At 37.0% G+C, this 27,921-nt stretch overlaps 2 protein-coding genes across 2 annotated transcripts; both read left to right on the forward strand.

The window, feature by feature from the left end:
• The first annotated feature begins 3,655 nt into the window (after nt 1-3,655).
• On the forward strand, nt 3,656-12,258 carry LOC126690254 (sucrose synthase 2-like). The gene is made up of 16 exons (XM_050385374.1): nt 3,656-3,667; nt 4,389-4,882; nt 5,806-5,938; nt 6,884-7,035; nt 7,218-7,410; nt 7,730-7,848; nt 7,960-8,176; nt 8,431-8,526; nt 8,659-8,832; nt 9,456-9,572; nt 9,681-9,847; nt 10,133-10,357; nt 10,517-10,838; nt 10,927-11,171; nt 11,248-11,386; nt 12,025-12,258. Exons 1-16 carry the CDS (start codon nt 3,656-3,658, stop codon nt 12,061-12,063), a joined length of 2,844 nt encoding a protein of 947 aa, XP_050241331.1. The 3' UTR covers nt 12,064-12,258.
• Nucleotides 12,259-22,515: 10,257 nt separating this feature from the next.
• On the forward strand, nt 22,516-24,068 carry LOC126689002 (thioredoxin-like protein YLS8). Its single transcript, XM_050383967.1, has 2 exons — nt 22,516-22,742; nt 23,470-24,068. The coding sequence occupies exons 1-2, from the start codon at nt 22,623-22,625 to the stop codon at nt 23,776-23,778; spliced, it is 429 nt and encodes a 142-aa protein (XP_050239924.1). The 5' UTR covers nt 22,516-22,622; the 3' UTR covers nt 23,779-24,068.
• The last annotated feature ends 3,853 nt before the right edge of the window (nt 24,069-27,921 follow it).

The following is a 27,921-nucleotide window of genomic DNA, read 5'->3' on the forward strand; positions in this document are numbered from 1 at the left end:
ACCCACAAATTTCACTTTCCAGCAACTTTTTCATTAAAAATGGGTCCCACGATACTATTCACACATTTAAAAATTATTTCGCTACAGTGTTTTTCAGTTTTCAGTTTCAGTTTTCAATTTTCAGCTGTATCCAAACGGACCCTAAGTTTAAATTTTGTCATTTTAGTTTGTTAACTTAGGCGACAATCGTTTTTGTTAGTTCGTTCATTCGTTAGCATTTGAAAAACACCTCTAATCCTTTTAAAATGACATCATTTCATGTTTGTAACATTAAAAAAAATGACTTAAAATAGTGTTATTTTATGAGAGTTAACTATGTTTTACAAATGGTAATGGATGGAAGAAATAATATATATGACCATGTTGACAAAGTTAAAGGACTAAATTAAAATTTAAAATTAAAGAACTATAATGACAATTGACCAAACTAACTAATAGGGCGTATATTGTATTTTTTACCTATTTTTAGGTTAAGTATGGAGTATAAAGTAAAAAATTTAGTTCATTTTGATGGTCTCTGAATTGGGCGGTCTGCACTCTATTGGAGCACATTCAAAATCTTACCTAATATCAAAGGGAGATGATTTTTACGCATCAAATATCTAAATCAAAATGGTTGCACTAGCTTTTCATATATACGGCAGTACTCGATCTCTTCCGTAGTCCATGGGGGGAGAGAAGAGAGAAAGAGACTAAGATAATTAATGGAGGAGATGTGCCCATATGTACAGTAGGGCTAGAAGAAATTAACAGACTTAACGCTTGCATAATTACAGGAGAGCAAAGATTATCAAAATAAGCTCTCATATCATTACACAGGAGAGCTTTAGAAGATACAAAAAGTAAGTGCTTGCATGCATGATTACAGGAAAGCTAGCTACCTAAAAGTGCTTTTGCATTCTATATTACATAGCATATTTTCTAACTTGCTACAGAAGAGTATACATATTACTTCTGTAATACAAGAGTATCTATAGTAGTTTACACAAAGTATTTGCAAGAAAGAGCTAGTATTTAAGCCCAGTACCAAAGCGAATTACTTTTTCATTAGTGAAATCCGTATCCAATGTCCCAACATTGATCACTGGAGCAGGCATTTTGCAAACGATCATCATGATCTCTGGCTGTTTCTTTGGAACTTGACTTCAGTGATGAACACTGGGCCTCCTCGACCTGCCATAGTATTCATCTAACAGTGCAAAGCCCTCCATTCCAATCTTGACAAGGTCAGCCTTTGCCTGAGTTGCCATTTTGCTCAAAAGATCAACAACACAAATAGATATAGAACTCAATTAATTGTCTTTGTTTTCTTGATGCAGTTTAAGGTTATAAGTGAAACCCCTTTTATATAGAACTTCCAGCAAGTGACTCTATATTTCCCACCTTATGGCCCAACAGAGAGAGAGTTGAACAGAACGTAAAAAAAGATAGAGAAATAAACGAAGCCTCCCACCAATGGTGAATGTTGATTCTCTTCAAAGATGCAAAGTAAAGATAGCTTAGATTTTTATGAATAGATCCCTAATCCGCTTGTAGAAAATTCTTATTTGTTCTTATCTCTTTAATAAATAATTTTAATTCACGCCTAAGTTTAAGCTTGTTTATTAAACAAGCTAAGCCTGAATATAATAATGTGTTCATGTAATTTTCATACATGTACACTTGCCATTCAAAGGGCATGAAGAAATAATTGTGTTAAGAATGCTTATTTAATTAAAATTATACTTATTATTCTTATAATTCATTAGTTAGAGGTAGAAGACCTGAACTTTTGAATGTCTTCGTTAAAAACTCTTAGAGGTGTCAGTTGAGTTTTAAAATTCTTTGCAGTAAAGTGAATTATTGAGGCTGCTAACTTGACTACAAATATCTCAAAATACTCCAAGCTTGCTTTTATATATGAAGTGACTAGTATAACTTATTGAGATCTATTAAGGGGAAAAAAATACTGGGTTTCTCTTTAAAATTTAACATCATATTAATTAAAAATTTACAGCAATCAATGAAAGAGGACAACAACTATATATATTAACAACAACAACAACAACAAAAAGACAATTTATATATGGTAAGATCTTTGAGTTATGAGTCTTGTGATTTAGTGACTATAGCATTCCTTCTTTTTTCTTATAAAGTAAAGATTAAACTTATTGCACACAAACTGTTTTTTAAACATCCTAAAAAATAACTGAAATCATGTTTTTTGAAGTGTGTAAAATTGTGTTAAACAATTTGTGTATAATAAACACTACTCTAACCTAAATATGAATTTGAGTCACTATTTCTCACTTGTTTTAATTTTTTTTAAAGGATAATTATCATCAAAGCTTGATGATTCCCTCAAACGTACAACATGTACAAGTTGTGCCAATAGCTTATTTATGATCTTCTTAGTACAAAGCAAAAATATTCTCGATTATCTATAGAGGGGAAGTTATTTGATGTTTTTGGGAAGGCATAATAAGATTCTTATTGCATGTTTTTTGAGAAAGAGATTCTTATTGCATGTTAGTCTAAAAAGAACAACCGAAAGCATATCCACCGGCATTTTTATCCAAAAATAAATTAGATTGATACATTAGTACATACCTCCTTTAGATGATTCATGAAGTTTGGGAAAATGAATAAGTTTTTATCCCTAATTCCCAATTGGAAAATGATACCAAAGGACAGATGAAGGGCAACACCACTGTGATGCTAATGCTATGCTTCCATTTATTATTTTCCTTTTCTTACCCTCACATTATTTCAATCTAGGACCGATTAATTGCCCACTAATTTATCAGTGTTATCTACTAAAAAACAAAAGCTCACTAATTCCACAAAGCTCACCACTACCGACATGCCCAATGGTCCAACATCCTTTCATTTCAGATTCTTAATCCAATTCTGGGCACCATGCACCAGCCCAAAGTCTACAATACTAGAATTTTTATTTTGTATGATTGTGACCAAACCATCATTACCATGAATTACGCAATGTATATATTCCAATTCATGCTACGCATAGGTCAAAATCCAAAAACAATGCTACAATTCAAATTACATTATAATTTCTCCATAGATATTTTCTTCTCAATGAAGTCGATTTTACATTACTAAATTGCATCTTTGATCTAAGATATAGATTTTTTACACTCTTGAATTACTTGTCTTTTGTTTGGATCTATCAACTTGTAATTAATCTTGTTTTTTTTTTTTTTTTTTAGAGAAACAAACACACACACAAGAGAGAGGGAAATAAGTTATAACACAAAGGCACACAAAAACTCTACTAACAATTCCAAAAATAGTGGCATAGGAGGCAAGTGAGACAGTGAGTGTCCCCATGTGCAGGATCTTGAAAAATCAGAATTAAGTAGGTTAGGTACAGATCAATTTGCTTTTGCGCTTGGTCCGAGTACCCAAGGTCAAATTGGGTATTTTTCTTTGATTTCTCTTGAGTTATTGGATCTACGTTTACAATATTTTCACAAAAAATTATAGGTGGCAAATTATTATTAGTTGTAATTTAAATTCACCACTAAAATTACTATTTTTTTCACACTAGTAACAGTCAGTAACAACTTGCCATTTAAAATTTGTTGTAAAAGTATTGTGAAAATGTTGTGAATATAGCATTTGTCGGGTTGAATTTTTTCAAATTTATCAAATAATGGCTATGAAAGTAGAATGAGAATCATTCCATTTAAAGAAAATGTCTAAAGATGCAAATATATATATATATTGATAAAAAAATTTGAAACATGCAAATATGATTGATTGTAAGTGATAGCTAAAAAAAAAAAAAATCATTTTTAGTGGTCAGTCCAGATGGTAAAAGCTTGCCAATTTAATACGTGTGAAAAAAGTTGTCATTTTCTTTGTGTATGTGTTTGGGAGTCCAATTCACCAAAGGATAAGGACTCAACAGTGATCCTAGAAAATCTAAAAATTCAAAAGCAATTGTTTCAAAAGTTGTAAATCAGAGTTGCTCTAAACCAAATCTTTCAAGAAGTGCGAGACATGGCAAAAGAGACTACTCAAACACTCATATAATCAAACTGTCGCTCTCTAAATTTTATTTTCCATTAGTATAAAAAATAAATAAAAAGTATTTAGAGTCTAGTGAAAAATAGATTCAAGTTATGATATTGTAACTATCTCAACAACAACAACAACAACAAAATTCGTCAATTAATAATATTAAACCGAAGCAGTTTCAAAACGATATGCCGAAATAATCCAGCATTTAAATATTATAGTTGACAAAGGAAAAGGGGCACCGAAATTGGAAAGAAAACCCAAAAAATAAAATAAAATAAAAAGCATAAAATCATAGATCCGTTACTTTTGAAAAGCCCACAGCTGAGCTCTGCATGCAAATCGGTCCCCATGCTATAGCATAGCTGCTTTTGCTTGCTCCTCGTTATCTCCGCCTGTACCGCGAATCACACACAAACTCGTCACTCTACTCTCGCTCTTGGTTGGTGCGTGCTTCTATCAGCTTCGTTCAAATACTTGGCATTGTTCAGCCACTACTGCCACAAATCCTCAAACGCAGCCAGGTGCCGATTCACATTTATCACGGTTTGTTTCACACTTCGTCACACTCAGAGCAACGTCAACAACAACCATGGCCTTTTCTCTTTTGGCTCCATTCTCTTTGCTTTACTTCTACACCCTTCCTGATCTTACTTTCCTATTTTCTGCTGCTAATAAATACTACCACCACTCTTCGTTTCCACTCTCACTTGCTTTCTCTCTCTGGTTCTCTTCCTTTCTCTTTAGTTTTCTTTCGCTTTCAAAGCTTTGTGTGTGATTTGAGAAGCGAAAATATGCGAGACAGGCTCCAGGAATCTCTCTCTGCTCATCGAAACGAGCTCGTTTCGCTCCTTTCCAGGTTCCTCTCTCTCTCTCTCTCTCTCTCTCTCTCTGCTTGAATTGATCATGAAATTGATGGCTTGGCTGAGAAATTTGGGTTTTGGAATTGCATTTTGAATTTTTCAAGTACTCTTTTGCGCACACACGCATGCAAACTTTATAACTTGAATCACTTGATAATGCTAACATAAAGGTTTCATGGTTAAGAAAGATTAGATTTTTGAGATTGCATGTTGAGATCGAAAACATGCAATTGAAGATTTGATGAGAAATTAGGATTTTAGAATTACATTTCTTATTTCTTCAACTACACTCTCTCTCTCCCTCTCCTATACACATGCTTTAATGGTTAAGAAAGATCAGGTTTTTGAGATTGCATGCAATTCTTCAAACTCATTGTGGCCTCTCTCTTTCTCTCTCTCTCTCTCTTTTAAGCACACGCATCCACACACAGACGCACATACTGTGGCTTGAATTGTTGATAAGAGACTTTGTTTTGATAACATTGTGTCTTGAATTATTGATGAGAGCCTTGTTTTGATAACATTGTGGGTTTTGAGAGAATTAGGGACCGTTCGGTAACATTGTTTGTATTTTTTGGAAATACGTGAAGATGAAAACTACATGTAATAACTACGTGTAATGTTGTTTAAAAACTGAAAATTGTTGCTTAAAATCTCATACCAAACGGCCCCTTAGCTTTTTGAATATAGGCAAAACTTAGATTTCCCAATTAAATTCAACTGCATGATTGTATTGAGCAATGAAGTAAAAAGTGTTATTTATTCCAAGAACGGTTAAATTTAACCATATGATCTATTGTTCAATACAACTATATAGTTGAATTTAATTCAGGAACATAAGGTTCAACAGCTAAGTAATTGTACTTAAATTTTATTCTTAATGAGGGTTAACTTCTGTTGTTTTTATTTGTCTTGCCAGGTATGTTGCTAACGGAAAGGGGATACTGCAATCTCATGACCTGATAGGGGAGCTAGACAATGTTGTTAAGGAAGATAAATCAATGAAGATGCTCAAGTATAGCCCATTCAGCAAAGTCCTTCAATCTGCACAGGTGAACACACTCACCTTGATTCTCTACCATCATGATATATGATGCATTTTTTTTTTTTTTTTTGTCATGGATTTGGATCGGCTCCTATGGTTAGACATACTATTTCAAACTGGGTGTATTTAAATTAATGATAGTGTCATAAAATTTCAGTTTTGGTTAGTATTCAAGTGAGGATCACTAGTTTTAATTTTCCTTTCCCCCTCTTGGCGAAAATCTTATTAAAAAAAGAAGGTGACTCCTTAATTAATGTTGTTTGAGTGAGGGCATTTCAGGATTTTGAAGATGAGTGTGTTGGATTGTTTAGAATTAAAAGAAATTATTTTTTTGAATTCAAAATACAATGTGTTAAGACTTGGAATGCATTCTTCGCTTTTGCTCATTTCCACATAAGTCACCTAGACGATAAGTTAGTTCTTGTTCATATATAATGATTCAGGAAGTTCATAACTCCGTGCTGCCTGTAGCAAGGGTTACTTGGTATAAATGAAAGAAAGTTTTTCATTTTACTCTTTAAGATGTGGGGCATTGTGTAATCCTATAGTCTATATGTTTAGTTAGTTTATATATCTATATAGTTATTCTTTCAAAAGGAATAATTTACCTGATTGTATATGATTTATTTGGAACGCCAAACCCAACTTACCTCCCAACATGATGTGGGAGAAGCAGTTTGGAGATAAATCGAAGTAATAATCAATTTAATGGCCTTTTATTTTATGTTATCTTTTGGATTGTTGCATTGATTGATTTTATTCCTTTTATTTTATCATCTTTGTGACTGTTCCATACTAAAAACTTTTGATTCAAAAGTGGTGTAAAAAAATGGCCAACTTTTTTTTCCATTTCCATTTGTCCATGTACTTCAGAAGAGAATGACAAATTGCACGACTTAATTTTGCTCTGTTGCTTTAGTTCTACAAACTAATTGTTTATATGTTGCTGTAGGAAGCTATAGTTCTGCCTCCTTTTGTGGCTATAGCACTTCGTCCAAGACCTGGTGTTTGGGAATATGTCCGTGTTAATGTCTTTGAACTCAGTGTGGATCATTTGAGCGTTGCAGAGTATCTTCGATTTAAAGAAGAACTAGTGGATGGACAGTAAGGGATCTCTCTGTTATTTAAATCTTGGGTGCTTTGTTTTATAATCCTGTGCCTAGTGTTTGAGTCATCTCATCTGGTATAGTGTTAGACCGGGTAAAAGAGATAGATTCTGTTTTAGTTTTCACTTCTCTTTATCAATGATTGTAATCAGAAATTGGATTATGAAATTTTTGCTATAGGTGCAATGACAACTATGTTCTTGAACTTGATTTTGAGCCATTTAATGCAACATTCCCTCGACCAACTCGATCATCAACCATTGGGAATGGGGTTCAATTCCTCAACCGTCACCTATCTTCAAGTATGTTCCGTAATAAAGAAAGTTTGGAGCCTCTACTTGATTTTCTTCGTGCACACAAACACAATGGTCATGTAAGTTTAATTGAGCTAAGGATTTCACTGAACATTCTTTCTTGCTGTCATTGTGCTGAGCCTTTAGTTGATAACTATTTAATTTCTTTTGCTGAATTTGCCCTTACATGGTATGATTATGTTGATATTCTTTTAGGAACTGGCTACTTCTATTTGGCTTGAATTCAAGCTTTGTTGCAATTTATTGTTTAACTTCATGGTTTAGTATGAGCATGAATACAAGCCATATATGGAGTATTTTAGAACTGTAGATGTTACATAAATTTCATAGGGAGGCCTTAAAACCATGTGATGTTAATTTCACTATTATCCTATGCAGGCTATGATGTTAAATGATCGGATTCAGAATATTTCTAAACTTCAGTCTGCTTTGGCAAGGGCAGAGGAGTATCTTTCTAAGCTGCCACCAAGTACACCATATTCTGAGTTTGAATTTGAGTACGCAACTGTATCTATTTTCAAATAGCTTAGCTTTTCTAGCCTTGGAATTTATCACTTGGAAAAAAATCGTTAAATTATTGTCTTTAAACTCTTCACTTTTCTTTTTAGATTACAAGGAATGGGATTCGAGAGAGGCTGGGGTGACATTGCACAGCGGGTGTCAGAGACAATTCATCTTCTGTTGGAAATCCTTCAGGCTCCTGATCCCTCAACCCTAGAGACATTTCTTGGGAGGATTCCTATGGTGTTCAATGTTGTCATTGTGTCTCCTCATGGCTACTTCGGCCAGGCAAATGTTTTAGGTTTGCCTGACACTGGAGGACAGGTACAGTTGTTTTTTATTTGGTGAAATATGGAGATAATTTTTCTACTCTATTTGGTATTTTGGTTGCACAAACTTGATTGTACTATTTAATACTACATGTCTCAATGCATTGCTTCTCCTTGCCCATAAAAGAGTTTCCTTTATATATATGATGACCCTTTCTTAGCAAAATATAAATAAATAATCAAAAAAATTGATGGCCTAGCGCAAATAATTTTATCCTGATACTAACGAGAAATTGTCATGTTGCACAGATTGTTTATATACTTGACCAAGTGCGTGCCTTGGAGGATGAGATGCTTCTTAGAATACAAAAGCAAGGACTGGATGTCATTCCAAAAATTCTCATTGTAAGTGTCCTTATTTACTCGCGTAATTTGAAGCATTATTGACATTCAGCTCTCCTTTATCTCCATTTATTTAGCATGGCTTTTAACTCTCATTTTGGTATATTTGTTCCACTTTTATTAATGTCATTTAAGGTTACCCGACTAATACCTGATGCAAAAGGCACAACATGTAATCAAAGACTGGAAAGAATCAGTGGAACAGAACACACTCATATTTTGCGTGTTCCCTTTAGAACTGAGAATGGAATTCTTCGAAAATGGATTTCAAGGTTTGATGTGTGGCCATATTTGGAGACTTTTGCAGAGGTAAGTGTAGCCAAAACTTTGGTTTTCCATCAATTCGTTTTGTATTTATTTTTTATCTCTCTCTCTCTCTCTCTCTCTTCTTTTACCCTGTGACAATGTTTCTAAAATGATTGAGAAATTACACCGGGTAGGTTTTCAGTTTAATCTTTTCTTTTTGTTGGCCTAGCTGTGGAGAATGACATTTCACATAGTTTGCTTCCTTGCTGGCCTCACTCTCTCCAGATTGGAGTGTAAAAATAAAAATAAAAATAAAATAAAGAAGGCCAGGGAAATTATTTGATATTGGAAATCACTTTCAAACATAAGTTTCAGAAAGAAATTAAGAGGTTGGGAATTGAAAATTTGGAAGACATTTGTGAGGGCCAGCTATGGGCAATTTAGTGACTCTCAACAGTCAGCAGTTGATAAGCTATTGGAGCATACAACTTCCAAATTTTATGAGAAACTGGATTAGTATGGATTTTGTTTTAGGAGAAGAAAAGAGTTTAGTACAATTAGATAAGCTTTATATTTCAGGTTTTTTTAATAAAAAAAACAATGCAAGTATCTGTTATCCACTTTCTCTCATTGCATATATTGGATATTTTTATGATTTTCTTTTTCTTTTTTGGTATGATGATTAGGATGCATCAAACGAAATTGCTGCTGAGTTACAGGGTGTTCCTGATCTAATCATTGGCAATTATAGTGATGGAAACCTTGTTGCAACTTTGTTGTCCTTCAAGCTAGGAATCACACAGGTCTGATGTGATTATTTATTCTGTTCTTTTAGCTGCAATACTAAAAATCAGTATATCCACACACAGCATATCTACTGGTTTTAATTCTTCAAAAGTATGTTTTTGTAGTGTAATATTGCCCATGCATTGGAGAAAACAAAGTATCCAGATTCTGATATATATTGGAGAAAATATGAGGACAAGTACCATTTTTCAAGTCAATTTACTGCAGATCTTATTGCAATGAACAATGCAGATTTTATAATCACCAGTACATACCAAGAGATTGCAGGAAGGTGAGTTTTTTCTTCTTCTTTTTTCTTTAGTTGTTTGGAACTTGAAATGGTTATTTGATCATCATCTATCTTTACAAGGGAAATTCAGTTCAAGGCTGCTCTGAGTTTCTAGTAGTAACCATTGAGTTTATATGCATACTTAGGACCAACTAGATGATCTATTTTTTGGTTTGGCTAACTGGAATGCCACTCCAAATTTGTTGCTAACCCTTTTTTTTTCCTGCCAAGATGATAGTTCTTTTTGTTTAAGTCAAAATAGCCTAACATTTTTGTTCTTTGCCTCAGCAAGAATAATGTTGGACAGTATGAGAGTCATACAGCTTTCACACTCCCCGGGCTTTATCGAGTTGTTCATGGGATTGATGTTTTTGATCCCAAGTTTAATATAGTCTCTCCCGGAGCAGATTTGACCATATATTATCCGTACACTGATAAGGAAAGGAGACTTACTGCTCTACATGGTTCGATTGAAGAACTCTTGTATGGTACTGAGCAGAATGATGAGCATGTGTAAGTATCTTTTTGTGTTATATTGTAACTTCTATCAAATCTTGGATAAGATTTCTTTCAAAAATAAAAAATTGAAGGAAATATTTATTAAGCATCGGATTATACAAATCACTCGAATCATTGATAATTGATCTGATAGTTCGTTAATGTGGGATGCAGTGGTGTGTTGAGTGATCAATCAAAACCTATCATCTTTTCCATGGCAAGACTTGATAGGGTAAAGAACTTAACAGGTCTAGTTGAGTTCTATGGTAAGAGCAACAAGTTAAGAGAACTTGTAAATCTTGTTGTGGTTGGTGGTTACATGGATGTGAAGAAGTCCCGGGATAGAGAAGAAATGGAGGAGATAAAAAAGATGCATGGCCTCATTGAGAAATACAATTTGCATGGGCAGTTCCGATGGATAGCAGCCCAAATGAACCGTGCTCGTAATGGAGAGCTCTATCGCTATATTGCAGACACAAAAGGTGCTTTTGTGCAGGTATATAGTGGCAATGTATAGTGCAAATTTTGATTAAAATCAATTAAAATCTTTTTTTTGTTTTAACCTGTTCTTCTTTTACTTGCAGCCTGCTTTATATGAAGCTTTTGGTCTCACAGTTGTTGAAGCCATGACTTGTGGCCTTCCCACGTTTGCCACCTGTCATGGTGGCCCTGCTGAAATCATTGAGAATGGTGTTTCAGGATTTCATGTTGATCCATATTACCCTGATCAGGTTTCTGCGATTTTGATTGACTTCTTTGAAAGTTGCCAGAGAGATCCTGGCTACTGGGACAAGATCTCAGATGCAGGGCTTAAAAGAATCTTTGAAAGGTCTGTTTTTGCATTGTTAACATTAGGACAATTTTTGCCTTCCTCTATGTAACTGATTTGGCATTCAATTCTATAGGTACACATGGAAGATATATACTGAGAGGCTACTGACTTTAGCTGGGGTTTATGGATTCTGGAAGTATGTGTCTAAGCTAGAGAGGAGAGAGACGAGGAGATATCTGGAGATGTTTTACAATCTCAAGTTCCGGAATCTGGTTAGTGTCTTATCCTTCCCAATTCTTCTTATGAACCAAATTGCACTTGGAATGTCTGGACTCTTATTTGCCATGATCAGACAATTCGATGATGATCAAGTAGTTCTGTTTCCTTGGTTGGAGTCAGGATTGAGGAATCTATACTTTTTTGTGTGTGTGTGTGTGCGCGCGCGCGCGCACATGTATCATGGCATCAATGGCTGAACTATTAGGCTAAGTCCTAGTTCTGGTCAGATGATGATCTGACTTTGATACTATTGATTGTAGTCATGAACTGCCACTAGAATCAACTAGTGTCAGCATGAGGTATGCTTTGTTTCGGGTAAAGCATAAACTTTTTAGGGCTTCACATGTATCAGAAGAGAATTTTTTTTGTTAAACCCATGTCCCAATCTTCTTTTCCTTAATACTGGTCACAGCCTAGAACTAATCTTCATTGATACCAAACACAGCCTTCCCAATTGCTCGATTTCAATCTGCATAGAAAATTAATTGAATTCTATGACCTTTTAGATGAATTATCATATCTTGAAGTGTTTGCTTTTCTTCTTCTTCTTCTTCTTCTTCTTCTTTGTGTGTGTGCATGCTTGTTTTCTTTCAGTTGGGTAACTGTCTTCACTGCCTTTGTGGTGTTTCAGGTGAAGTCCATTCCGCTGGCAGTTGATGAGCAGAATTGAAATGTATGTGCTGAAGAAATTCTGTTTGTTAGTGCTCAGTATGCATGTGATGAACAATGTTCTTGTTGCTGTTTAATAAGTTTCCAGGAATGACTTTGTTGTAATTTATTTTCATTCGGTAAAACTATGTAGTAAATTCTTAATGGCTAGTTTCAATTGAGAACCATAAGGGAGCATCAAAGTTTCTATTCTGGTTTTGAATGGGAAATATTTACGCGAGAATGATGTGTTAAACTAAAAAGCATCTAGAATATACTATTTTCTGGCAACAGGAAGGCTGTCATTTTTAACTCCAAGGAATTGGTCTAGTGGTTCTCAAGTCTCACATGAGATCCTAGGCTTAAAATTCTTATGCATTTTGGGGCAAACCCAAAGGAATTCCCCCCTCTAAATGTTTGGTTTTTGCGGGATGGGTAGACTCATGGAATAATCAAGTGCTCGAAAAAGTCAGTTTAAGGTTTGGGAAACCCTAGTGAAGGTTGCAATTTACAAAAAATATAAATAATTAATTTTCTTATTAATATACCCAAAAACCTCTTTTAGTCATTTGTCATTGTAGGGACACGATTCTCAAGCGGCCCAACGATGACGTTGGGCTCGCGCGTGATGGATCCCTCACAATAAAATTTGTAGAGAATGGGTGTGAAAGGCTGGCGTTGGGTCACGGGGCGTTGGTACAGGCCGGACATTAGATAAACCTAGACTGAAAAAGGCTTTAGTCCGGTTATCTAAGCCCATTATCTTTATGAATTGAGGGATTGGACTCCTCGGATCATGTCCGAGGAGTACTAATGTATTCTCCGGTTACCCGTCGATGGGTTATCCTTGGTGGAGCGTATATACTTTCCGGGCATTCTCGTTCCTGGAGTCTTTTTTTAGGAAGTGAGATGGATCCCCCCCCTTTGTTACCTTGCGTTTTCTTTTATACTAGTCTACGTTCATTATCTCCCGTCCACGTGTAGGGTCGACTTTTCCAGGACAGAGATTTGTCCCATCAGTCCCATACCGAAATCGTGGGAGATGGTCCATAAAGCCTAAGAATCCGGCTCTGTTAGGTGCGGTGTCATGTCAATGAAGGGTATTAAGGACTATTTCCCTGAGATATTTTCTGATCTTTTAGGTTTGCTTGTATTCCACTTTCGTCAATGGGATTCTAGGTCTTCCGAGGACTGAGCGGTCCTCGGACGTATCTTTGAGCCATATCGGGCTCACTATTTTTGGGCTTGGGCCCTGGCCTCCTTTAGTTTGAGGCCTGTGGACTCCATATAAGCGAGCGAGCCGGGCCCATAAACTATTGGGCCCCACAATAGCCCCTCAAAACCCTGCTGTCCAACGTCTTGGTTGGAAAGGTGGGTTTTGGTAATACCGAGCCTTAACTGCGGCTCATTTAATTCGGCCCTTGATCAACGTTGGCGACTCTTTACCTCCACGAGGAATGCGTCGGTCTACAAGATATTCCCCTCGATTTGCGCGTGATGCGCTTATTCCGTTCGGTTATCCGTAGCACGCCTTTAATATCTTCCTTTTACGAGACCTCCCCAACCTAACAGTTACTGATAGCGTGGGGGAATGAAACGGATGCACATTTATTCGCAGATTTCCTTGGGGATCAGAACGTGTTACGCACCCTCGTCTTACTCCCCTATATAAAGAGAGAGGACAAAAGGTGATTCTCTCATATCTGAATCCCTCAATCCCTTCTCATAGTTCATTTCTTCCGTCTGGTTATTCTTTATCCAATAATACATCCTCCATAATAGTCAACCATGAATAAATCCTTCCTTTCTCAGAAACGCCATGTCCTAACAAAACTTGAGATGGCTCGGTCAGGGCAAGGATGGCGGAGACTCAAGATTTGCCTCCCCATTCTTTTAGCCAAAATCCGAAGCAGGGACCCGTCACACCTCACTTCCGGTGTGACTGAGTCGAAAACCTCCCTTGTCATCTCCATCCGCTCTCTCATGAGCATACCTAATATGGCTCCCCTTCTCCCTCTTTTGCTCCTTTTACTTTCTTTTCATTGCTTCCCTCTTCTTCTCCTCCTTCCTACTCATGTCCTCCATCTTCTTTTTCCCTTGCTTTCTTCAGCGACAAGAGTTTGCTGAAGTGCTTCCATGTGTTCCAATTCTTCTTCCTTCTCCTTCTCCTCTGTAAAAGGTTCTTATCCTGATATGAGCAGTACTGAGGCAAAAATTTGGGAGAGACTTTGAAGGCGCTTTCAGAAGACTCCTGGCGGTTTACTTATCTGTATTACGGATGTTATTACTGCTTCGGCAGTTCATTTTTGTATAGGCTTGTGTAAGCCCTTCCTTGTACGTTGTAATAATAATTTTTTATATTAATAAAAGTTACTGTTATTCTATTTCGCATGTTCTATTCATATGTTTTAATAAATTTGCAAGTTCTGCTCGGCACAGTAGTATAGCATTTGAACCAATGACAACTAAGGCCAAAATACTTGCTAATAAAAAGACGCCATAATAACTTTAACAAAATTATTATTCGACATAACAATCCGACCAGTGAGGAACGAGACTTACCTTAACATTAGTCGCGATGGGGACTAAGTGCTTGATAAGGTGTAAGAAGTAATTATCCGAGGACATGTCACCCTTTTAATTAGCAGTTTCCTTAGGCTAACTATCATTGGTTCGTTACGCCATATTCTTAACACGCTGGCCTTAATCTTTTCTAGTATTTAAGCCGAGAAACTTCTCCATCCGAGTAGTTGATTTCCCAAAAGGCCTGAGTCCGAGGACTTCGCACAGCCAGGGTTTTGCTTAGGACTTATACTTTTTCTTTTAGGTGCTCGGTTTCCCCATAGGCTTGAGTCCGAGGGCCATGCAAGTCCTAGGTTCTGTCCAAGACTTATAAGATATCTTTTTTATGTTCTTGGTTTCCCTCTAGGCTTGAGTCCGAGGACCATGCAAGTCCTAGGTTCTGTCCAAGACTTATAAGATATCTTTTTCGTACTTGGTTTTCCCATAGGCTTGAGTCCGAGGACCATGCAAGTCCTAGGTTCTGTCCAAGACTCTTTGAGTTCTGATTCTCCCTTTCATAAGGCATTTCCCAAGGCGCCAAGCAGGGGTTGTCCTCGGCCATGGCCATTGCTCGGCGTGGGCCACAGTACCTGGGCCCTTACGCAAAGCGGGCCCGGGGCCACGAATCCACTTAGCCCATGAATTAAGAGATATTTCTGCAACTTCTGGCCACGTGGTACTCTCTGATGTCACGGTGACCGAGGTGCGCCTTTACGAGGCTCTTTAATCTTGTGGTTGCAGTTGATGTTGGAAGTTGAGCCAGGACTGTTTTTTCTGTAGCGTTTCTTGGGACGCCACGTGAGTTGACTGCCATCACCTTGTCTTTTCCAATAAATGGGAGGGAGAGAAAGTTGCTTTATATACGCACAAATCCTTCAGATTTTCTCCCACATCACAGCTTCCATATCCGGAGCTCTCCTCCCTTAGCATAACATGTTTAAGGCAAGGGTTGGGAAGAAAGAACTTTCTCCGCCGCAGATGCACCCTGCCTTCATGAGACTCAGAATAGTACGGTATAGGCACAGGAAGCTTAAGTTCAGGAGAATACTTCGTTTCGACCGAGGGGGAAGGGAATCTTCCCCTCTTTTAGTCAAAATCCGAAGCAGGTTCTGTCCATGCCAGAATTTTGGTGTGGCAGAAGAAAGATTTTCCGCCATCAGCGCCTCTGCTTTGCGGCAGGCGTATATTTAGAGAAAGGCCCACAACCTCCAACTCCCTGCACCTTTCCTTCAACGGTGTCAGGTTCAAGTTGGGTCTCTTTTGCTGTTTGAGTTGTGGGCATGTGAAAGCATTGAGGAAGAACAAGGTCTTGGAGCTGTAGCCAACCTCTCCTCTGATCTACCTCCTCAGCTTCATTTTGTTCTCTTGTATTTTCCTTTCTTCTTGGTTATGTAGTGAGCTTCGACACAAACTGATTCCTGCTTTTTCATTGTACGCTGTATTATTTCTTTGTTTTAGTAAGAATGGAAATTTCTTTACTTGTTTTGAACATTGTTTCTTTGACAACACTGTTTCTTGAATGGGTATGCCCTATGTGTGCGTTTCTTCAAGAATATTTAGAGCAAAATGGCTTGAAGCATAATTTAACTAACTCCAATTTACCAACGCTACCAGGCATTATATCGATAATTCATAATAAATCAAACTTAAGAAACTAACCGGGATATCAGTTGGATATTCTGTGATAAGCGCGTGAATATCGTCCAAGGCTGATGATTTCTAAATAATCCATCCGAGCAATCGACTGGGAAGTAGGGAACTCCGATGGCGCTTTTGTGTACTTGGTTTCCCCATAGGCTTGAGTCCGAGGACCATGCAAGGCCTTGGTTCTGTCCAAAACTTTTTTTTTTCTGTATTTGGTTTCCCCATAGGCTTGAGTCCGAGGACCATGCAATGCCTTGGTTCTGTCCAAAATTTTTTGTATTTGGTTTCCCCATAGGCTTGAGTCCGAGGACCATGCAATGCCTTGGTTCTGTCCAAAACTTTTTTTTGTATTTGGTTTCCCCATAGGCTTGAGTCCGAGGACCATGCAATGCCTTGGTTCTGTCCAAAATTTTTTTTGTATTTGGTTTCCCCATAGGCTTGAGTCCGAGGACCATGCAAGGCCTTGGTTCTGTCCAAAATTTTTTGTATTTGGTTTCCCCATAGGCTTGAGTCCGAGGACCATGCAATGCCTTGGTTCTGTCCAAAATTTTTTGTATTTGGTTTCCCCATAGGCTTGAGTCCGAGGACCATGCAAGGCCTTGGTTCTGTCCAAAATTTTTTTTGTATTTGGTTTCCCCATAGGCTTGAGTCCGAGGACCATGCAATGCCTTGGTTCTGTCCAAAATTTTTTTGTATTTGGTTTCCCCATAGGCTTGAGTCCGAGGACCATGCAATGCCTTGGTTCTGTCCAAAACTTTTTTTTTTGTATTTGGTTTCCCCATAGGCTTGAGTCCGAGGACCATGCAATGCCTTGGTTCTGTCCAAAATTTTTTTTGTATTTGGTTTCCCCATAGGCTTGAGTCCGAGGACCATGCAAGGCCTTGGTTCTGTCCAAAAGTTTTTTTTGTATTTGGTTTCCCCATAGGCTTGAGTCCGAGGACCATGCAATGCCTTGGTTCTGTCCAAATTTTTTTTTTTGTATTTGGTTTCCCCATAGGCTTGAGTCCGAGGACCATGCAATGCCTTGGTTCTGTCCAAATTTTTTTGTATTTGGTTTCCCCATAGGCTTGAGTCCGAGGACCATGCAAGGCCTTGGTTCTGTCCAAAACTTTTTTTTTTTTGTATTTGGTTTCCCCATAGGCTTGAGTCCGAGGACCATGCAATGCCTTGGTTCTGTCCAAAACTTTTTTTTGTATTTGGTTTCCCCATAGGCTTGAGTCCGAGGACCATGCAATGCCTTGGTTCTGTCCAAAATTTTTTTTGTATTTGGTTTCCCCATAGGCTTGAGTCCGAGGACCATGCAAGGCCTTGGTTCTGTCCAAAATTTTTTGTATTTGGTTTCCCCATAGGCTTGAGTCCGAGGACCATGCAATGCCTTGGTTCTGTCCAAAATTTTTTGTATTTGGTTTCCCCATAGGCTTGAGTCCGAGGACCATGCAAGGCCTTGGTTCTGTCCAAAAAATTTTTTGTATTTGGTTTCCCCATAGGCTTGAGTCCGAGGACCATGCAATGCCTTGGTTCTGTCCAAAATTTTTTTGTATTTGGTATCCCCATAGGCTTGAGTCCGAGGACCATGCAATGCCTTGGTTCTGTCCAAAACTTTTTTTTTGTATTTGGTTTCCCCATAGGCTTGAGTCCGAGGACCATGCAATGCCTTGGTTCTGTCCAAAATTTTTTTTGTATTTGGTTTCCCCATAGGCTTGAGTCCGAGGACCATGCAAGGCCTTGGTTCTGTCCAAAATTTTTTTTTTGTATTTGGTTTCCCCATAGGCTTGAGTCCGAGGACCATGCAATGCCTTGGTTCTGTCCAAAATTTTTTTTTTGTATTTGGTTTTCCCATAGGCTTGAGTCCGAGGACCATGCAATGCCTTGGTTCTGTCCAAAATTTTTTGTATTTGGTTTCCCCATAGGCTTGAGTCCGAGGACCATGCAAGGCCTTGGTTCTGTCCAAAACTTTTTTTTTTGTATTTGGTTTCCCCATAGGCTTGAGTCCGAGGACCATGCAATGCCTTGGTTCTGTCCAAAATTTTTTTTTGTATTTGGTTTCCCCATAGACTTGAGTCCGAGGACCATGCAATGCCTTGGTTCTGTCCAAAATTTTTTTTGTATTTGGTTTCCCCATAGGCTTGAGTCCGAGGACCATGCAAGACCTTGGTTCTGTCCAAAATTTTTTGTATTTGGTTTCCCCATAGGCTTGAGTCCGAGGACCATGCAATGCCTTGGTTCTGTCCAAAACTTTTTTTTTGTATTTGGTTTCCCCATAGGCTTGAGTCCGAGGACCATGCAATGCCTTGGTTCTGTCCAAAATTTTTTTGTATTTGGTTTCCCCATAGGCTTGAGTCTGAGGACCATGCAATGCCTTGGTTCTGTCCAAAACTTTTTAAGATCTCTTTTTTTGGAGGTCAACCCCTTGGCCATGACGGGGGGAGCAGACTTGGGGTCGGAAGCCCCTAGAGAAACCCGCGCCGTTAGCGGTGCAAGGCGTAACCCCTAGCAGAAGTTTATGGCGGAGCAACAACTGCACGTCGCCGGAAATGAGAAAGACTCGTGAATCTCCGCTTGCTAGAGAGCTGACTTATGCGCCACTCGCGCCAACGCGCAAGCCTTCCCACAGACGGCGCCAATTGTAGGGACACGATTCTCAAGCGGCCCAACGATGACGTTGGGCTCGCGCGTGATGGATCCCTCACAATAAAATTTGTAGAGAATGGGTGTGAAAGGCTAGCGTTGGGTCACGGGGCGTTGGTACAGGCCGGACATTAGATAAACCTAGACTGAAAAAGGCTTTAGTCCGGTTATCTAAGCCCATTATCTTTATGAATTGAGGGATTGGACTCCTCGGATCATGTCCGAGGAGTACTAATGTATTCTCCGGTTACCCGTCGATGGGTTATCCTTGGTGGAGCGTATATACTTTCCGGGCATTCTCGTTCCTGGAGTCTTTTTTTAGGAAGTGAGATGGATCCCCCCCCTTTGTTACCTTGCGTTTTCTTTTATACTAGTCTACGTTCATTATCTCCCGTCCACGTGTAGGGTCGACTTTTCCAGGACAGAGATTTGTCCCATCAGTCCCATACCGAAATCGTGGGAGATGGTCCATAAAGCCTAAGAATCCGGCTCTGTTAGGTGCGGTGTCATGTCAATGAAGGGTATTAAGGACTATTTCCCTGAGATATTTTCTGATCTTTTAGGTTTGCTTGTATTCCACTTTCGTCAATGGGATTCTAGGTCTTCCGAGGACTGAGCGGTCCTCGGACGTATCTTTGAGCCATATCGGGCTCACTATTTTTGGGCTTGGGCCCTGGCCTCCTTTAGTTTGAGGCCTGTGGACTCCATATAAGCGAGCGAGCCGGGCCCATAAACTATTGGGCCCCACAGTCATTTTTGTTGACATATTAATGTTTGTTTTTGTTTTTGTTTTTGTTTTTTTTATTTTTTAACAAACAAAGATATTCAAACCTCTTCAAATAACTTATTATTCCTTAAGGTATATGTAGTCCTTCCATCCCATACACACCGAGTTGTTATTGGGAGAAATTCCTCAAGATTAGAACTAGAGTTGATACTATCTAATTAGTGAGATCCACCATGAATGTAAGAGGAATGAGCACCACGTCATTATACTCAAGAATACTTAATATTTTTCCCACTTTGATGACCCTAAAGCCTTCCTTGTGACCTATAATTGAGTTATAAGGTCTGTGGAAATTCCTAGAACAAAATTAAAGCTAGCCAACTAACAAATTAAATGGTCATGGAGGAGGCTCCCCCTCTCTTGGAAGGCTTAGGGTTCCCTTTAAGCTACCTTCTATATTTATTTCCATTACTTGTGATGGCAAGGAGAAAACCCATTGTGTAGTGGGCATATATAACCATACTCTCACATAGAGGTAGACCCCACAAGCGTGGGATCCACCTTTATGTGAGAGGATAGTTACATATGCACGATACATTATGCAAGGTTGTCCAAATTATTAGGTCGATTTGTTTTAAGGCCCTAGAATGCTCATGGTCATAAACCATGAAAAAGAATTCTTATGTGTGTGATATCTTTATCAATTGCATTCCACTCATCAATTAGTTAATTGGTATGAGTTAGCCCTATTTCACTTTGGCCTAAATTTCAATCTATTCAACTAAATTCCAGTCAATATGGTGATTTTCGGGCAAAATGTGAACAAAACATTTTTTTTCCTTGATATTATATATATTACTATTTCCTTCTTAGAATATGAATTTTGAAGTTTATTTTTTATTTAATTTTATTGTTATGAGTAATTTGAGTTACTAAGTTGATTCATTCGAATTTTTTTATTTTATTTGATATGTGAATTTAGTCATATTAGGTTAAACTATTGACTCATACTAAATTAATTGGATCTTTGTTATGTAATTATGATGTTACCAATGTGTAGTGATTGGTTTTTAATTGATAATTTGATATGGTATAAAACTATATGGTAAAAACTTAGGTATATTTATTTTGTGTTAGAAAAAAAAATCATTTTTTTTTTATATTTAAAATTAGTTGTAACTTCGAAAACATTCTGCCAAAATAAATTGGTATTGAAATATTATGTTCCAAATTCCTAATGAACAAATTGAAATGGTCATTGGAATATCGTTGACAACTTTAATATACAAATTTTTTATATATATCAACCTAAATTACACAGGATAGTAATTTGGTCACATTAGTTAGTAACTCACATTATATTGACATATTTTTATATATTTCATTATGATAAACCAAGAATGTATTGACCTCTTGTAATAAGTTAACCAATTAATTTAGCCAAGTTAATTAATTAATTCAATTAACATGCAAAATGCGTGGTAACACAAACAAATCACCAATTAATTAAATGCAGCGGAAATTAAATTGATATAATGATTTGTTTACGAATGAGGAAAACCTACACGATAAAAACCCCACCAGGTGATTTTAAAGTCACCATTCCCGAAAATCCACTATTATCAAAAACAAGTGGTTACAAGTAAAGGAATCTCAGTACCTTATACCAACCTACAGTTGAACCCTTACCCCAATATCCAATTGGACTTGTACTGTAGTGACAATCTCTCATTTTCAATGCATAGCTCCCAGTACGTGACTAACCAATAGATGATCCCAGTATATGACTTAATCACCAACTTGAAAAAAATGTTGGCTTCAAAGTTCTTCAGTTCATCACACGATGAAGATCACGAAACTCCTTAGTCACAAAACCCTAAGATGTACAAACACAGCAACTTCTTCAAGAGAAAGATGAACTAAGGCAAATTTTGTCTCCGGTAACAATTTGCATGAATACAACTTTGTTTCACACTTGCGTAACCTTTGACTGTCCTTAAAATAATCCTTATATATGTTTAGAGTTGTGAGAAAAGAAAACCTAAACATATATTCACGGATTAGATGCAAAACAAAATTGAAAATCTTTTTTTCATAAATCTCGACAGATAGGGTATCTATTGAGCTAACTGTCGAGTTTCGGGCTTCAGCAGCTTTTTAAACCTCAATAGATGCTAGCTGTCGAGCTTTAAAATCCAGCAATTCTTCATTTTTTTCTTAAACAGACTTGCATGGTTTTAACACTTGAACTTGAAACCTTATTTCTTGAAGTATTAAACACATCATAGATTTATCTAATTACAAGTAAAGTGCGTTTTGTCAAAAGATTAGCCAATTACATAAAATATTGATATATATTTCTAACATGATTCACATATGTCCTAACACATTATATGTCAAACAGGATATTAAGATAAAACTTAGATATAATTTCTTAAAGTATTGTACCATTCCTCTCTATTTAATATGGAATCATTTTATGGTCAAATTTAATTGATAAACCTTTTTTTTAAGAAAAAATTAATTGATAAACCTAAGTGCAGAATATAAGAAAATGTAACTAAATCTTAGACTAATAATTTTAGATAAACAAAAATACTAAAGACAAAATAATTTTTTGCTTAAGAGTCTTGTAACCCAGCTAGTACCAATTATTATTTCTACTTTCTACGAAGACTCTTATCTTCCATTATAATTACTAAATTTATAATATTAAAAAAAAAAAACTACTAATTTTCTTAACATTTTTCACAATAATTAAATCAACAAGCCTGAATTGAAAAACTTTTACTTAACTTGTCTACTACTAACCCCACATTTTTTTTTTTTTTTTTTATTGATTTGGTGAATCCGATCTGCGGTAAATTTATAAAGAAACGCAAATGGAAATGGTAGATTCGAACGGTGTCAAAGGATAACCCGTGGTTAAAAATAAATAAATAGGCAGCGGACTAGTTATAAGCTTGTTTTGGTGAATCAATCAACACAGAGAGAGAGAGAGAGAGAGAGAGAGAGGGAGGATGTCGTACCTGCTACCACATCTGCACTCAGGATGGGCGGTGGACCAGGCCATCCTCGCCGAGGAAGAACGACTCGTCGTCATCCGCTTCGGTCACGACTGGGACGAGACCTGCATGCAGGTTCTTTCCTTCTCTTCCCTTTTTTTCATTTCAATTTTTATTTTGGGGGAAAACCCTAATCTTTCTTTTACTAGTGGCTAAAAATTCATTCATCCTTTTTTTAATTTTCATTATTTAACATAACCCATATTGTAATTCAGCTTCAAACTAGCTAATAATTCATGGGTCCCAATTTATTTCGGATTTTATTTATGGGTTTAGGTTGATTCAAGTTGAGTTTAAAATTATATGCATATATATATGGATTGAGCTTGCGTTTCTTTTTTTAGAGTGTCTAGATAGAAACGTTTGTAATTAGGGTCGACAACAGGTCGGGGCAGAGAAATCCCGTATTGGGCTGGAGCGAGACAGGTCGGGGAGGAGTGGTGATGAGAGTATTTAGAGATAGATGACTGTTTTGGAGGTTAGAAACACACATTAGGGGCAGGGTAAGGCAAGAAAAATGCAACCCCGTCTCGTGGGTAGGGACAATCTGCACGGGGCGGGGAAATTATGTCATCATTCCTTGCTGGGCACAATAGTTTACCGAATTACATGCTGTCAGGTACTAAATGGGGTTAGTGGTTTGCTGGTGAGACTTCTCTGTAGTCTATAGTCTTTTTGGCATCATCATTTAAAACAAAAAAAAACAAAAAAATTTTTGGCTTTTGAGGATCATTTCACTTGGCTCTGTTGTTATTCACGAGTGTTGTATGATGATGGTCTAATCGATTGAGTTTATATTTAGATGGATGAAGTGCTGGCTTCTGTTGCCGAGACTATCAAAAACTTTGCTGTTATCTATCTTGTGGACATCACTGAGGTGCCTGATTTCAACACTATGTACGAGCTCTATGACCCATCCACGGTCATGTTCTTCTTCAGAAATAAGCACATTATGATTGATCTTGGCACTGGAAATAACAACAAGATAAACTGGGCTCTCAAGGACAAGCAAGAGTTCGTTGACATTGTTGAGACGGTCTACCGTGGGGCAAGGAAAGGTCGTGGTCTGGTGATTGCTCCTAAGGACTATTCCACCAAGTACCGTTACTAAGTCCTTGTGCAAGCTGTAGTTGATTTGGAGCTTGTAAGATCGGATATTGAAAACCTGTTGCATCATATTACATTCTCTAGAAGTTGTTTGTTTGAAACCGTAATATTAGATCTTGAAAACCTGTTGCTTGAAACTTGAATTCTCTAGAAATCAATGTTTTGGAGCTATCATATCCTTAAATTACAAGGTGTTTCACACCAGGTGCTTTCTTTATACTTGATTTGACTATTGCACATGTATTGCTCTTTGAATTAAATAATAGATCCAATCCTGGAATTTTAAATCTGAAATCATGTAATTGATATATGAGTTTTTAAGCATAATGTTAGGGCTCAATAAAATGTCAAATAGTAGTGTTAAGCATAAATTTAGGATGTTGATGGGCATCCGCTTGATAATTGTTTTCAGTGAAGTAGCAATCTATGTGCTAGGTAAGAGGTCTACCAAAAGAATAAATGATGGACTCGCAATGAGCTCAACATTAAGCATATGCTGTGAACAAATGTACAAATTAAATGTGGAGTCTTATATGCATTGCTGAGTATCTTATCCATCATGTCATGTTAAGTGGCATGCAAATTGCTTATGATGGATCTGTGGAAGTCTTTGTGTTGTCTTTGAAGTTAGGTTCTTTTGAGATTTTATTAAGGTGTATAAGTTTACTTTTTGGGCCTGTTGATGTGTGTGTCTTGGACTTGCAACTTGATAGAAACAATTGGCATAACTTACATCTCTTCATTTTAGTTTATTATTGAGTCACAACTATGCATGTCGTACTAATAAGTATTTAGTTTAGTGTTGGGTCCCATTCTCTTCTGTGTGTGTTAGGTTTGTTTTAGTTTAGGTGGTGGTAGTAGGAAGGGTTTCCTCTTCTTTTCTTGTGTGTGTGTCTGAGAGTGAGAGAGAGAGAGAGAATGATCTTGGCAGTGGTTTGGTTTTTTAGACTATTTAGGTGCTTTTCACAGGTTTTCACAAAATTGCAGGAAAACTTTTGGCCCATCTGTAACAAGTGAACTAAAACTAGAAATAACTGCATGTTCCATTTTGACTAATAACTTTCCAATTAGTCGGATGTAGCTATGACTTTTATTCTTTTAGCCTTTGGCATTGCATCTGATACCATTTCATGATGATAGTTTTGATGGCACCAAAGCCTGCAAAATGTTTTGATAACTAAAAATCATGTGATGGGCTGATGGCAAGGAAGGGTCATGGTCTGGGGTACTGGTACTTAGTCCTTGTGCTAGCTGTAGTTGATTCGAAGCTTTTAAGATCGTATGTTGAAAAACCTGGTGCATCATATTATATTCTGTAGAAGTTATAGTTTGTTTGAAACCTGTAATACTAGATATTGAAAACATGTTGCTTGAAACAATCTCTAGAAATCAATTTTTTGGAGATATCCTATCCATGATTATGAGAAGTTTCACATTGGGTGCTTTCTAGTTTCTACAATACTTTTTATGACTCTTGCACATGTACATGGTATAGCTGTTTGAATTAAATAATAATTCCAGTCCTGGAAACTTAAATCCAAAATCATGCAATTCATATGCAAGTTTTTTAGCAAAATGAAGTAAAATTTGGTTGTCAATGGGCATTTACATGATAATTGTTCAGTCAAGTAGCAATCTGGATATCAACTAGTGAGCTGGATTGTAAGAGGTCTACCGAAAGACTAGTAAAGGTGTAAGAATAAACGGTGAGACTAGCAACAGGCTCAACTTTAAGCATATGCTGTGAACAATTGTATAAATGTGGCGTTAGATGCATCACTGAGTATTTTATTCATTGTGTCATGTTAAGATTTGTGCAGTTGTGTTATGTTAAGAAGCGTGCAAGTGCGAAGTGTTTATGATGGATATGTGGAAGTCTCTGTGTTGTATTTGAAGTTAGGTTTTTTTATGTTAAGGTTCTTTTGAGATTTAATGAAGGTGTTTAGGCTTTTTGTGTCCTTGGACTGGCAAAAGACAATTGCATAACTTACATCCTCTTCATTTTAGTTGTAGTTATCATCGAGTCAACACTGCACATCCTAGTAGTAAGGGTTTGTGTAGGGTCCCCTTCTCTTCTGATCCAGTCAACACTCAGCATTTTGTAGTAGTAAGGATTTAGTTTAGTTTAGGGTCTTTTCCCGTATGCATGTGTGTGTGAGGGTTTAGTTGAGTTTAGTTCAGGTGGTTGTAGTGTGTAAGGGTTTACTTTTCATCTCGTGTGTGTGAGAGAGACAATGATCTTGGCTTTTGGATTGAGAGGACGATAGGAGGACGGTTCAATCAACCTTATTTGGATATCTTTCAAGGGGACAATGGGATAGGAATATATGCGATCCCCTCCACTTCCCCACCCAATCAATTTCTTTGACCAACCCCTCTTTATTTGGCTTCAAGAGAATGTCAGCTTTAGCCGTCAGCCCTTTCCTCACATCGCCCTTGGAATGCTTTTGTAACCTTCACCCTATGGCAAGTGTGGTTATCTCGCAATGCTTGTCTTTACACAAGATTTTACTTCGCTTTCCACTTGTGTTCACAAGATTTTAAATCTTGTAAATGAGTCTTGCTTCACCTCTTGATTTGTCAAACTCAATACTAATGGTAGTGTTGTAGGCAATCCAGGCCAGATTTTCTGTTTCCTTGGGGACAACTACTAATAATGTTGACTGAACTCTAGGCAATCCAATATGGTCTCACAATGGTTTGGAATTTGCGATATTGTAATATCATTTTAGAATCAAATTAGCCATTATCATCTCATCATTAACCTCTACGGGTCACTCGTCCTTGAGTCTGCCTACTCTTCTTGTTAATAGCAGGAAATTGATGACCAGTGATTGGATGGTGTATACACATCACGTTTATCATGAAACAAATGGGTGTGATCATATGTTGGTTATTGAGGACACAGAGCAAATAGAATGCATAGTAGAATACTCCTTTTGTTCAACAAATATTTTGTATGGGACTGGAGGGATTTGGAATTACTACACTTTTACCCAAGCATCTACTGTATGAGCATGCTTAACTTAGAGCATTCACAGTAGAATCGCTGCAAATTTAGCCAAATAAAGTATGCAATACTATTTTTCAAACTCATTTGTAAATACTCCTATATTAGACTCAATACACTATCTTTAAAATCTTATTTTATTTATTATTTATTTTTTTATTTCCTCTTACACTTACGCTTTGTCTTCCCCTCTCTCTCTCTTCCTCTCAACCTAGCACCACCTCCACTAAGCTCCCCCTCTCTCCTTTCGTACCACCACCCAAACAATCCATCAATCACAAATCACAAATCAACCACAACAAAATCAAACCAACAATCAACCACCAATCAACCCAAATCACAGTCATAACCCACATGCAACCACAACCACTGATCTAAAAACCCACAAATCGACCATTAATCTACCATTGTAGCATCCATAGTCTCAACCACATACAACCCAAATCACAAGTTAATTTGCAACCTACCACTGCAAATAAACAAAAATCAACCATTGAACAAATCAACCCAAATTTGCCACCACAAAAATCAACACGATCTAATCTCCAATCTATGAAGCAATGGTGGTAATAAAGAGAGAGAGAGAGATTTTTCTTTGGCGAGGAACTATACATCGTCTGAATTACATTATACATATTGATTTAATTTTGCTTTAGTTTTTCTTAATTCAACCAATTCTATAATTTACGAAAATTCACAATAATTTGGCCCAAAAAATAAAAAAGAAATTTCAAAATCTTCGTAACATAATTGCAATACAAAATTTGTTTTGTAACTTAAAAACTTTCAAAATTTTGCTAAGGTGACAATGTGACAAATGATGATGTTTTTATATGGTAGATTTGTTTTTGCAATGAAAATATAAGAATAAACAAAAACGATGAATTGTGAAGTACCAATACCAGTCTATGAAGATTGGTATATATTATTAGCACCAATCATAATATATACTATGATTGGGGCTAATAATATATAGCAATCAGATCATTTTTTTTTTTTTTTTTTGATGAAATCAGATCATAATAATTGATAAAGTGAGAAATCCTAAAAATAATAATAATTTAAAAAAAAAAAAAAAAAAAAAACAGTGTGGGTCAGAATCGATTACTTACGATATCTTCTCTGCACTTTATTTGT

This window comes from Quercus robur, chromosome 6, assembly GCF_932294415.1.
Source record: "Quercus robur chromosome 6, dhQueRobu3.1, whole genome shotgun sequence".
In the NCBI taxonomy this organism is placed as follows: domain Eukaryota; kingdom Viridiplantae; phylum Streptophyta; class Magnoliopsida; order Fagales; family Fagaceae; genus Quercus; species Quercus robur.